At 37.2% G+C, this 10,913-nt stretch overlaps 1 protein-coding gene across 12 annotated transcripts in view; it reads right to left on the bottom strand.

Annotated features, from left to right (window-relative positions):
• Positions 1 to 6,458: 6,458 nt before the first annotated feature.
• The window catches only part of NRXN3 (neurexin 3), a 1,671,444-nt gene continuing 1,666,989 nt past the window's right edge, over positions 6,459 to 10,913 (bottom strand). For 6 of the 12 annotated variants that reach the window (XM_045060712.1, XM_045060711.1, XM_019833409.3 and 3 more), the window contains one exon: positions 6,459 to 9,255. In XM_045060712.1, coding sequence (XP_044916647.1) covers positions 8,954 to 9,255 — 302 coding nt within the window. In that variant the 3' untranslated portion in view covers positions 6,459 to 8,953. Of the gene's footprint in view, positions 9,880 to 10,913 lie in introns of all 12 variants that reach the window. The other 6 variants (XM_045060707.1, XM_045060708.1, XM_045060709.1 and 3 more) reach the window with 1 other exon arrangement.

The raw sequence follows: 10,913 nt of genomic DNA, 5'->3' as shown, positions 1-10,913 counted from the left end.
AAAATTGTTTACTTAATGAAACCTACTATTTTACTTCTCATTCTGTCCCATGAAACCAAAAGCAAGGTTTTGTGGTGGTTCTAGCCATTTTCCCTAACACTTAGTATGATTTTGTGATAAAGACGAGTATACTATCAAATAGTCTATAACTCTCTCTCCTTCTATCTTTCATGATACTTTTATTATTAAATTTGTAGGTCAAAAATTGCAGGTGAGTGAGGGCAAAGAAGAGAAAATCACCATTATCAATAGACAATGGAGTGGTAATAGAATCATAACTTTGAAATGTGCTTAATGAGCTCTCTCTTCTATGTAGACTCATGCAAATTCAGTGTAGTTATACTTATTGCAAATACATGAATACAGCCCCAGGGAAATATGCTAGTAGATTTGCGATCACATTTCTAGAGGTAAAAGTGAATATTTCTTGGCTTCCACAGATGCCAATAGTAGTATTCTCCCTCACCCACTCCCTTGAAGGAGAGTATAGATTCTATTGCAAGATGTCATGTTTTACAAAATATAGAGCAGCTGTATATAATCTATAGACACTTTTATTCATTTCAAAAAGTAATTGAGCACAGTTGAATTGAAATAATGTACAAGCTGAAAAATCCTTTTGGTTTTCAGGCAATCTCATTAAACAACGAAGAGTGTGCTTAGCAGTTAATCTGCTCTTTTATGTTGTCATTGAATAAAGAACTGGAATTATGCCATTAATTGTCAGAAAGAATGCTAGGTAGAGTTACTCTGAAACACATTGATTAAGAAAAAGACTCAGGTCAAGGGACCCAATAGTAACTACTCTTTCAGTGTTCTTTTTTCTTTGTTTTTAACACTGTGTGGTATTAAAAGATATTCTTTCATGGGAAGATGGGCATAGATAAAACAAGACAAGCAAAGTATTAATACTGCTTAAAGTCAGATGAGAGCTGTGGGGGTTGTTATACTATTCTCTGTACTTTTGAGAATCTTTAAAATGTTTATAATAAAAAGCCAAATTAAAAAAATAATGCATATCAATAATGGGGTACAAGATTTACTGAAGGCCTCTTGGCTTCTCATTGTCTGATTGACTAGCTGCTGAAGGAAAGCTGAGAGCTGGAAATGGAGGGAGGAGTGGAAATCTTAGATGTGAGCAGGTATGGGCATGATCCAAGCTGGAGCCTGGAAACAGAGGACTGTCATGCAGTGAAGGGAAAACTGCCAATGAGTAGGCAAATGAATTTTCTATTTTCTTGGAAAATGAAAAACTTAGGGAAATACTCTGGGTGATAGCTTAATTTCTATATTTTTATGCCCTTTTTGGTGCTGGATAGCCATGTGAGTAGTAGCTAATTTTGATCCTGCCTGAGTCAAATAACAAGGCCACATTTTAATAATGACCAACATTTAGTAAGGTTTATTATGTGCCAGGGACAAGCTAAGCATTTTAAATAAATTATTTTCTTCAATATTTCCTGACATACCTACAAGTTAGGCTGTGGGGGAATAGGTTCTACTTACATAAATGAGTTAGAAAAAAAGCTTAGGGCGGAAAGCCGCCACCATGGGGCAAAAGTGCCTGAGGTTAGCTAGTGAGATATTGTATTGGTATCACGAGTAACTTGTTTTATCACCTGCAGGAAATTACTTACCATCTGATGCCAATATACTATTGCACTTTGATCACAAACTCCACTTGCCTCCCAGACCCTTTGCTTCCTACACATACAAGTTAATGATTACTATCTGATTGTTTTCTCCATGTTCACGTGCGTAAGATACTGTTTTCCTCACATTCACCACGTGGATAATATCTTGTGAGCTCAATAAATAATGGGAACAAAACCCCTGTTTGGCACTCTTGTCTCCTCCCAGGCATTAGCATTCTCATATCCAATTCTGCACCTGCTCTCTTGCTGGACAAGAGAGAATTCCAGACTGCAACAAGGTGGACAATAAAATTTCCTTCTCTAGGAATGAAAGCTGAGTCTTAGATGGACCAAGTAATTTATCTCAAGTTATAGCACTAGAATACAAGCTATGGCATTCTGACTCCAGAACTCATGTACCTAACTACCGTAAAAGTTCACAGCCTCCTGAAGCTCACACTATTCACTTAATATACCTCCAAATCTAACCCTGGGTTCCCTTTAGCTATTCCTGTCTCCTATGGTCTCTCTCTCATATAACCCTAACATTGCTTCCAAATCCTGGCACCTATTCCTATGATTCTATCCTGCTCTGTGGTTTATTCTCTCACAGATTTATATGCAGTTTTACCTCCCCCATGCAGCCACTTCAACAAGGCTAGAATTGATTCTGAATTCCTTTATTTCTTTGAGCTCTTGAAGTTTTCACCTTATCAATTCCCAATACCATATACATCTGCGATGGACCAAATGTGTCTTCTCCCTACCCCAAATTCATATGTTCAAGCTCTATCCACCATGTGACTGTATTTGGAGAAAGTATCTTTAGAAAGTAAAGTTAAAAGAGGTCATAAGGGTAGGACCCTGACCAATTGAACTGTGTCTTATAAAAAGAGGAAGATCTCTCTTTCACACTCACCACCTCTTAGAACATGCATAGACAAAAGGACAGAGGTAGAAGGCTGCTCTATACAAGGCAAGAAAAAAAAACCCTCATAAAAAAACAAACCCTACCAGATCTTGATCTGGGACTCTCAGCCTCCAGAACTGTGAGAGATAAATTTCTGTTGCGTAAGCTTATAGTATTTTGTTGTGGCAGCCTGAGTAGGCTACAAGCAGCATCCTATCATCCTCTTCCTGAATTTCCACTCCAAATGCTTCTGGAAAAAAAAAAAGGATAAAGTGGTTTGCTTCTCTAGAGAAAGCATTATATGATTGAAAGAACTCTAAATTTAGAACCACAGATCAGATTTCAAGTGAAGAAATTTTAAAAAAATGTAGCAAAAATATAAAGTATTAGTTTTAATGCCAGATAATGACAATTGACCTCTTACTGATACTTTTATTAGCTGTCTTCCTAATAGGGTTATCAACAAACTTCAGCCATGTGCTCATAGTCTCACTGTTAGTTATGTGACTTTGCCCTTATCTTGAACATTGAGGCACTCTCACTATAGCTGTCTCAACTTCTGTCACCTCCACTACAATATTATCAGCTGTTTTTTGTTGTTTTTTTTTTTAATCCCACTCTCTCCTTTGTTGTTACATCAGAAGAATGATCTTCCTTTGCTTTGTTCAGAGTAACATCTCTATATGGAAACTTGATCTCTCCAATCATCCTTTACATTCTCTGAGAATGTTATCAGTTATTACCTTTCTCTTCAAACATGTTTGTGTCTTCTGCACTCAACAACAAAGTAGCCCTTGACCTTGAGCACTTCTCAAGACACTCTCCCATTCTTTCCTTGCACTGACAAAATTCCAAAAACCTTCTGAGCCACACCATCCATAATGCACTTAATACATAGTCTGTGATCCATCCAAATTATGGCTTTGATCCTGCGTGCTTCCATTTTAATGCTTTGCTTGGAACGACATGCAGCCCTGATCTCTGCTTATCAATTTTTCAAGTTTTACCTAACATGTCACCTCCTCTGTGAAACACTCCCTTAAGTAATTTCTTCTGAACCTCCAAAGAATGTATTCTGTACTTTTTGACAGCCAATTTGTATTCACTGTGGTATCATTATTTGTGTTCCTTTAGTATGTTGTAAACTCCCTAAGCTCTCAACTTAGAGTCATCATTTAGTCAATGTCCAATAAATACATTAATAACCAAACTGATTTCAAACTGAATCATCAAGATGTTAACTGAACTGAGACAAGTACAGGGCTTGGATATTTTGAAGAAAGATCAAACTTCAACTTGAATAGAGTAAAGAGAACTTTGGCCTATCTGGGTCTACACCATACAGAAAGCCTTGTATCCATTATCTGTCTTCATTGAAACAAGTAGCAACAGCCAATAGTAGGTTGGGTGGCACAGAAGTGTTAAGTGTTGGTTCAATTATCAAAAGAATAAATGCTTAGAGCACTTCTTGCATTATATATTAAATAGTGATATTTAGAAAGTTTATGGTGGGAAAGCCAATATAGAGTTTTGAAAGGGTGTCTAAGGCAATGACAACTCTGTATTTGGGAGGGATAGAAGACTGTCCTTTGAGGTACAGAACAGGTTACCATTTGAATCTTTCTTATGCTCCCTATCTGGAAGGAGCTGAAGTAATGGGTTTTGTAGGGGTATGAACATTTCTGTTGGAATACTCAAGAAGAGCTCAAAGAATCAATGTGATTTCAGTTATAGGGGAATGAAAACAACTATGATTTTAAGTGAAAGAGTATGATTGCTCTGAGGCTCTCTAATATGTATCCTTTCTAAACTTTTAGAAGGAATTTTGCCTTATTTTTTCCTAGGATAATACCAGATAATTAAAACAGCAATATTAGCCATCATTGTTTGAGGGCTATGGGCCTGGCACTGTGCTTATAACCAGGCACTTACATTCACATCAGCTCATTTAAGTATAGAACAGCACTAAGAGGAGGACAGTATCATTCCAATTTCACAGATGAAGCTAGAGTCACTGCACACCTTACTCAAAGTTTCACAGCTAGTGAAGGGCAGACCCAAGATTCAGAGCCAAGATCTGAACTAAGCTTTTCTGATTCCAAAGCCTACTGCCAAAGTTAAGCACATTTAAAAGAGATGGTGTTAATCTCAACACTTTCTCATGGAGACAGTGAAAAAGTACTTCTGTCGGTGAATTTTAACCAATGTCACTTAGATCTTGATAAATATATCATATTAACCATTATTTTGAAATTTCTCTGGCAAATTTTCTCAAATCTAGACTCCCTTTACATACACAACCCAACTTCTGACCACTTGCTTAAAATGTGCTGTCAGAAAAAATGAATGCTACCATATTTCAACGTCACATATTTACTCATTGCAGTCATGCTTGCAATAAAAGCATATGACTAGAAAAAGACTAGGTTTGTGTATTGTAAGTAGCAAACCCTACTCATGATGTGGCAACATTGACGACAACTAAATAAATCTTGTTATTAGTGTAGAATTTAGGGCAGGATTTCTAATTCTGAAAGACAGCTACCATTATCAGAAGAGCACAGGACTCGAAGTAAAGGAGTGTAACTTTGTTGAGCCCCTACTCTGTATCAGTCACAATTAAAACACCTTATTATTTCATTTTTCCGCAAAGTATATTGCAAGGCAAGGTCATTGAGATGTCACATTTTTCAGGTGAAGAAGCCTCACAGTCACAGAGAGACTGTGAAATTTTCCCATATATAGTGAGTAGTCTAGCTGGGGTTCCAACTCAACCCTCTCTGGTCTCAATGCCTGTACCTGTTCCATGGCATTCCCCCTAACCTCCATGTCAACAAGGCCTAACTTTTAACATGACTAGAAGTGTATTTGCCAAGTTGTCATTAAGTTCTTTGTGTCTTGTTCTTTTCATCTTAAAATGAGGAAAATACTGTCTACCACTTGGGGATTAAACACATTACACAGATCTGAAACATTTGACACAGTACCTGGAACACTATGGAAACTATGGAAATAAATGATTGATTTAACTTACATAAATTATCTGAAAGAGAAAGGAAGAAAGGAACTTTCCATAGTTTGACATCATTGAGCTCATTTTTTCCCATTCCTGTTGAGATCAATAGCATAACCATTCAATGTAATGTGAAGGAACAAGGTTAACTAAATTTACTTTTCTCTTTAAAAAATGGTAACCGATATATGGATAGAGCATACCAGTTGAGTTAACCCACATTTCAGGATCCTGGTGAAATATGTGAAGTATCATGATGGATTGTCCAATTGGCAAAGTAAGCGTGTGCTTAGGGAACCAGCAAATCAAGGACACCTGAGATATGAGAAAAGTTCCAGCTATGATGAATGTTTGCAGAATTTTATAATCTGAAAATCTAAAACGAAGCTGTTAAAATTTAAGCACTCATTTATATTTTGCTTTTGGATTTAGTTTTTGTAAAAAACATTTCAATATGCCAGGAGACTTGGAGAGAAGGCATCTAAAGCTTTCCAGGGCTTAAGGCATTATATAAACAAGGTTCTGGAAAACTATTCAGTTTGTTGATTTGCAGAAAATACTTTAAAGCTACCAAACATTTTAAAATATATATATAGTATCTAATCATCTTTCCCAGAATACAATGCTTCTATCTATCTTCTTACCTGTTCAGAAGGGTTTTCCCTCCTGCTTACCCTATCATAGCAATCTAAATAATAATGTCTCAGTTGACAGACATAGTTGTTTAGCCCATAAATATGCCAGTTTTGATAAATTTATATAAGTAATTAGTAACTAGTTAGAATATTTTATTTCACATGGTCCTAGCTTACCCGGCTTTTATAAGATATGACACATTTAGCCCCAGTGCAAGATCTTTTACAAAATGTTTAGAAAATAAAAATGCCATCATCATACAAGGTTTTGGGAAGAACATTTTATTGCTAAGCATATCCTTGAACGAAAATGCAAATATGAACTAAAAGAGAAAGGAAAAAGAAAAAGCAGTAACTTCACAACATCATAAAATAAATTCCTTAAGAGTCTGCTCATAAAACAACAGGAATATGATAGAAGCTCACATACAGAATGCACATGTTCCCATAAAATTGTCCAAATAGAAACTTACACTAAAAGGAATATAACAAATGTATTTTTACTCAAATAAAAAAAATGTAAAGAAAGAAAGCAGGAAATCAGTTCACAAGACCTCAAGACTCCAAAAACAGCAATCTTTTACAGACATCGAGATATAATCAACTTCATATAGGTTGGGCCATTTAAGTTATCTAAAATCGTGCTTTGATATCTCTTTATAATCCTGTCATTTTTAATGACAACAAAAAAATCCAAAACTCTTAACACATTGAAATATCAGATAATGAGGAACACCTCTTTCCGTACACATTAGTAAAGGCTACCATTGTTTAGATTGCGCTTTTTGCCCCGTGTCTTTAAGGTATTTTTCAAAGTCAAATATTCATGCAACTTACAAAGACCAGCAAGAGTAGATTTCTAAATCTAAACAGCTGATTGATTTTCATCTGTACAAAAGAAATTGTATATATCCTACCCTCCAGAAGACATACTTCATTTTTGTGTGAATATTTTTCTTGCTTTGTCTCTTGCTTTTTGGATAGCTATGGCCACACAACCAGTTTATTGTTTTTCTGTACATTGTTTCCTCTTTTCAAAAAGAAAGACATACAACTGGAATATAAACCAAACGAAATAAACAAATAGAAAGGAAAGAACAGTTCTTAAAGCAGTATGTACATAGGTGGCTAAGGAATTATACCAGCAAAAATGTAGTAAAATATGTAAACAAAATCTGAGAAGATTGTTTATTCTCTTTGACACAGTTAACTGTGACAAAACTAAAACTCACACTTTCTTCACATTTTAAGGTTTACTTTTTGTTGTTTTGTTATTTTCTTTTAAAACAACATTCTCATTCCACTTCAAGACTTTAACAGTTTTCCTGTTTCAGTCATCCCATCAAACATACCATGATAAATATATCTGTATATATATTTATTTATATATATATTATACTATTAAATTCCTTTTTTTGTGTGTCACAGCAGCTTTATTCATTTATTATTTATTTATTTGTTTTTAGAAAAGATGGGTGAAGGGAGATGTGAGCAAATGGAAGGACAGAGTTATCTGTAAGTGTCAGGCTACAAAATTAAACCACTATGAAAAACATCATGTTGGGGGTGGGGGAAGAACTATGTATTTTGCACTCTGTCATGCCATGTTTGGCTTGTGTGACCTTTTGTTGTTCCATCACACATTGAACTCCCCTATTGTCTGTTTTGATTCTTTAACAGACGATTAGTATTGTCTCATCTTTTTATATTTGCATGCATTTCAATCAGTCGCAGATCCAGCCCACCCCCTCTTCACCTTCCCTAGGAAAGGCTCTGTGTTAGTTTGTGGGGCTTTCTCCTTTACCACAATTTGGCTGGGCTAATGAACAGGAACAATATTGTTAAGTAAAGCCAATAGCTCTAATAAAACCAGCCCTAACCCCACCTATTCAGGGTTTGGGTGGCAAATTCTGCAATTAGATCCTGAGGGACCAGCTTTTCAAACCAATACTATCATCCATCATGTGATTTTGCTATGTGTTTCAGCAAAGCATCGTATAGGAAACAAACAACAGATTCTAGAAATACCACAACCTGATATGTAGAGTGAACACCATGGTAGCTTTTGAGTTCATATGGCAATAGTCTCTCTTATTTTTGTTTTCTGAGTTTTTTGTTTGTTTTTTCTTCTTATGTCCAGTCATTCTCAAAAAATAAACAAAAACCCAAAAGCCATTTTTTCCCCTCAGATCTTGAAAAGTTACACAGACACTGGCCAAAACCAGATAAGGGTGGGTTTTTTTGTTTGTTTGCTTTTGTTTTTCATTTTTTTTCATTTTTTTTGTTTTTGTTTTTTACATAATTAAACCAAAAAAAGAAAAAAGAAAACATTGTTACAGATTGTTACAGTCAAGCTTCACAAACATCATTACAGACTCACTTGGAGTTATGGAACAAGTAAGCCATGAAGTCTTCTACCTTGGGTGAAAAGTCCTCAAGAGAAGGAAGCTTCCAAGTCCGCGAAAGTGGGGGAGCCATCTGGTTGCTCCAGAGCGCAAAGTGTGTGCTTTATGATACAGCAGGGCAGAAAGAATGTTCTGTCTCCGAGCGATGACTGAATCAAAGCAGCCATGGCGGAACGTTTTAGGTACATCTTTGTGTGTGTCCTTTTAAAAATGGTTTTCCCCACCATGGTCATGGTACACCCCATCTCATAGTTGTAACAGTTCTGACATCTGTGAAACCTCGTTTTCCAAGTATTTATAGATTTCTATAGAAATAATTGTGTCATAAATTCACGTAATGATTGGCGGTGTCGTTTTTACACATAATACTCCTTGTCCTTGTTTTTCTGTTTCTTGTGGCCGCTCTTCGAGCTCTGCTGCTTCTCCTTGATGAGCGTGCCGTTGCTCTGGGCCGAGTTGCTGATGTAGTTCCGCGTCTCGTCCACTTGATAGGACCCCTCGTCCCTGTTCCTGTACTTGTACATGGCGTACAGGAGGATCAAGATGCAGAGGGCGGCAGCAGCCACAATGCCGACGACCATCCCTGTTGTACTGCTCGACTCCCGGATCACCTCTGAGGCCCCCGGAACCCGTCTGACTCCCGGCTCCGTGGGGTTTGCTGTGGGCACATTACGGAACATGGGGGAAGTAATTAGTGGGCTCTTCAGTTTGGTGCTGTCTAGCTCATAGGCAGTGGGCAACGGAAGCAAGACTATATCAGGCTGGGGTTTGAGATCACGGTTATTCATTTTGCCAGCTGGCAATTTGGGCACCATCCCAGACGAGGAGGAAGCTGTGAAGCGGATCAGCTCAGGGGACAAAGATGTGGTAGTAGTCCTACTAGTTTCGGAGACTTTGTTAGGTCTAAAGTCCTTGGATTCCCACTTGGGCGCATGTGCTTTGTAGCCACCTTCGAAGATTGAAGTGGAAAGACTCTTATCTGTTACCAAGGAGAAGGTGGTGTAAAAATCTTCATCATCAGTAGGGGGCAGGTTAGAGTCAAAGGTTTCCCCTGAGCCATACCCAGATATCACCAAGCCATCATCATCACAACCATCGCTGCCTTGGTCCGACAAGCAAGGTAACCCCGCCTCAGAGGTCATGGACAGGGAATCTTTGGTGGTCTCAATAATGGTGAGGAGGGGGCGAAAGGTAGGGGGGAGTGTAATGGAAGGTGCACGAGTAGCAATAGGAGGGGTAGCTAAAGGGTCTTCTACAAGAAGAGGGATAACTAATTCACCTCCTGGGATTGAAAAGAAAAAGAAAAACAGAATTAGTATATTTGTAGATACGATCCATAGTCATTCTCAGCGACTGTTTTTGATTGATTAGGTATCACAGATTATCACAGAATGACCTATGTCCACACATGGATCCTTTCTTATTGTAGGGTAACCATTCTAGCTGATTTAGAGCCCATTATATGCCTCTTGCCACCGAAGTCTGAAATCTTAGGTTTTTAAGATACTCTCAAGTAATTATTTAGATAGAATTCAAATACGCTGATTCCAGGATCTGCTTACAGGATAATGGCATTCAATCATTCTATTGCAAAAACTGACAGGCTAGCAAAACTGTGTGTGTGTGTGTGTGTGTGTGTGTGTGTGTGTGTGTGTATACGTGCGTACATGCACATGCATGTGACTAATTTATGGACCCTAGCATTTCTTTGTTCTCTTTTTGGGTTTCTATGTATTTGCTCCCATGAGGATGAGTATGACATATTCTCCAGGTCCCAGAGATCAAGATCAAGGAATGTAAAAGACCTTGTCTTTAGTATTTTAAGCTACTACCTTTTATTTAACATTTATCAAATTCAGTGTACATTTACTATATGCTAAGTAAAGGGAACTCATAAGAGGTTAAAATGTTCATCTAACAAACTCATTCTATCTTTTCCAGAAATTGCCCTATTAAATGACAACTCACCTTGCCTTGGTCTCACATTATGTTTATGCATTGCTTTTATGCTATATGCAATATATGCTGAGCTCAACACTAGATTTTTTAAATACCCCGACTAGATACCCATGATTTACTGGAAATTTAGATTCAGAGATGTAGAGATAGCAAAGTGAGTTTTTAAAATCAGTGATTCTTATCCAAAATGGGAAAAATAAATTGGTTTACCCACAGACCCTAGTTATTGCATTTTAAACATGTGGACTAGGTCAGGAAAGACAGTGCAGAATAGTTCACTAAATCAGAGTGCCTTCAAATCATGGGGACCACAAATATTCTGTGGTGCTTACTTAATTGTAGGGCCAAGTTTATTAC

Source organism: Felis catus, chromosome B3 (assembly GCF_018350175.1).
Source record: "Felis catus isolate Fca126 chromosome B3, F.catus_Fca126_mat1.0, whole genome shotgun sequence".
In the NCBI taxonomy this organism is placed as follows: Eukaryota; Metazoa; Chordata; class Mammalia; order Carnivora; family Felidae; genus Felis; species Felis catus.
The sequence above is the reverse complement of the archived record's forward strand: the minus strand, read 5'-3'. Positions and strand labels throughout refer to the sequence as shown.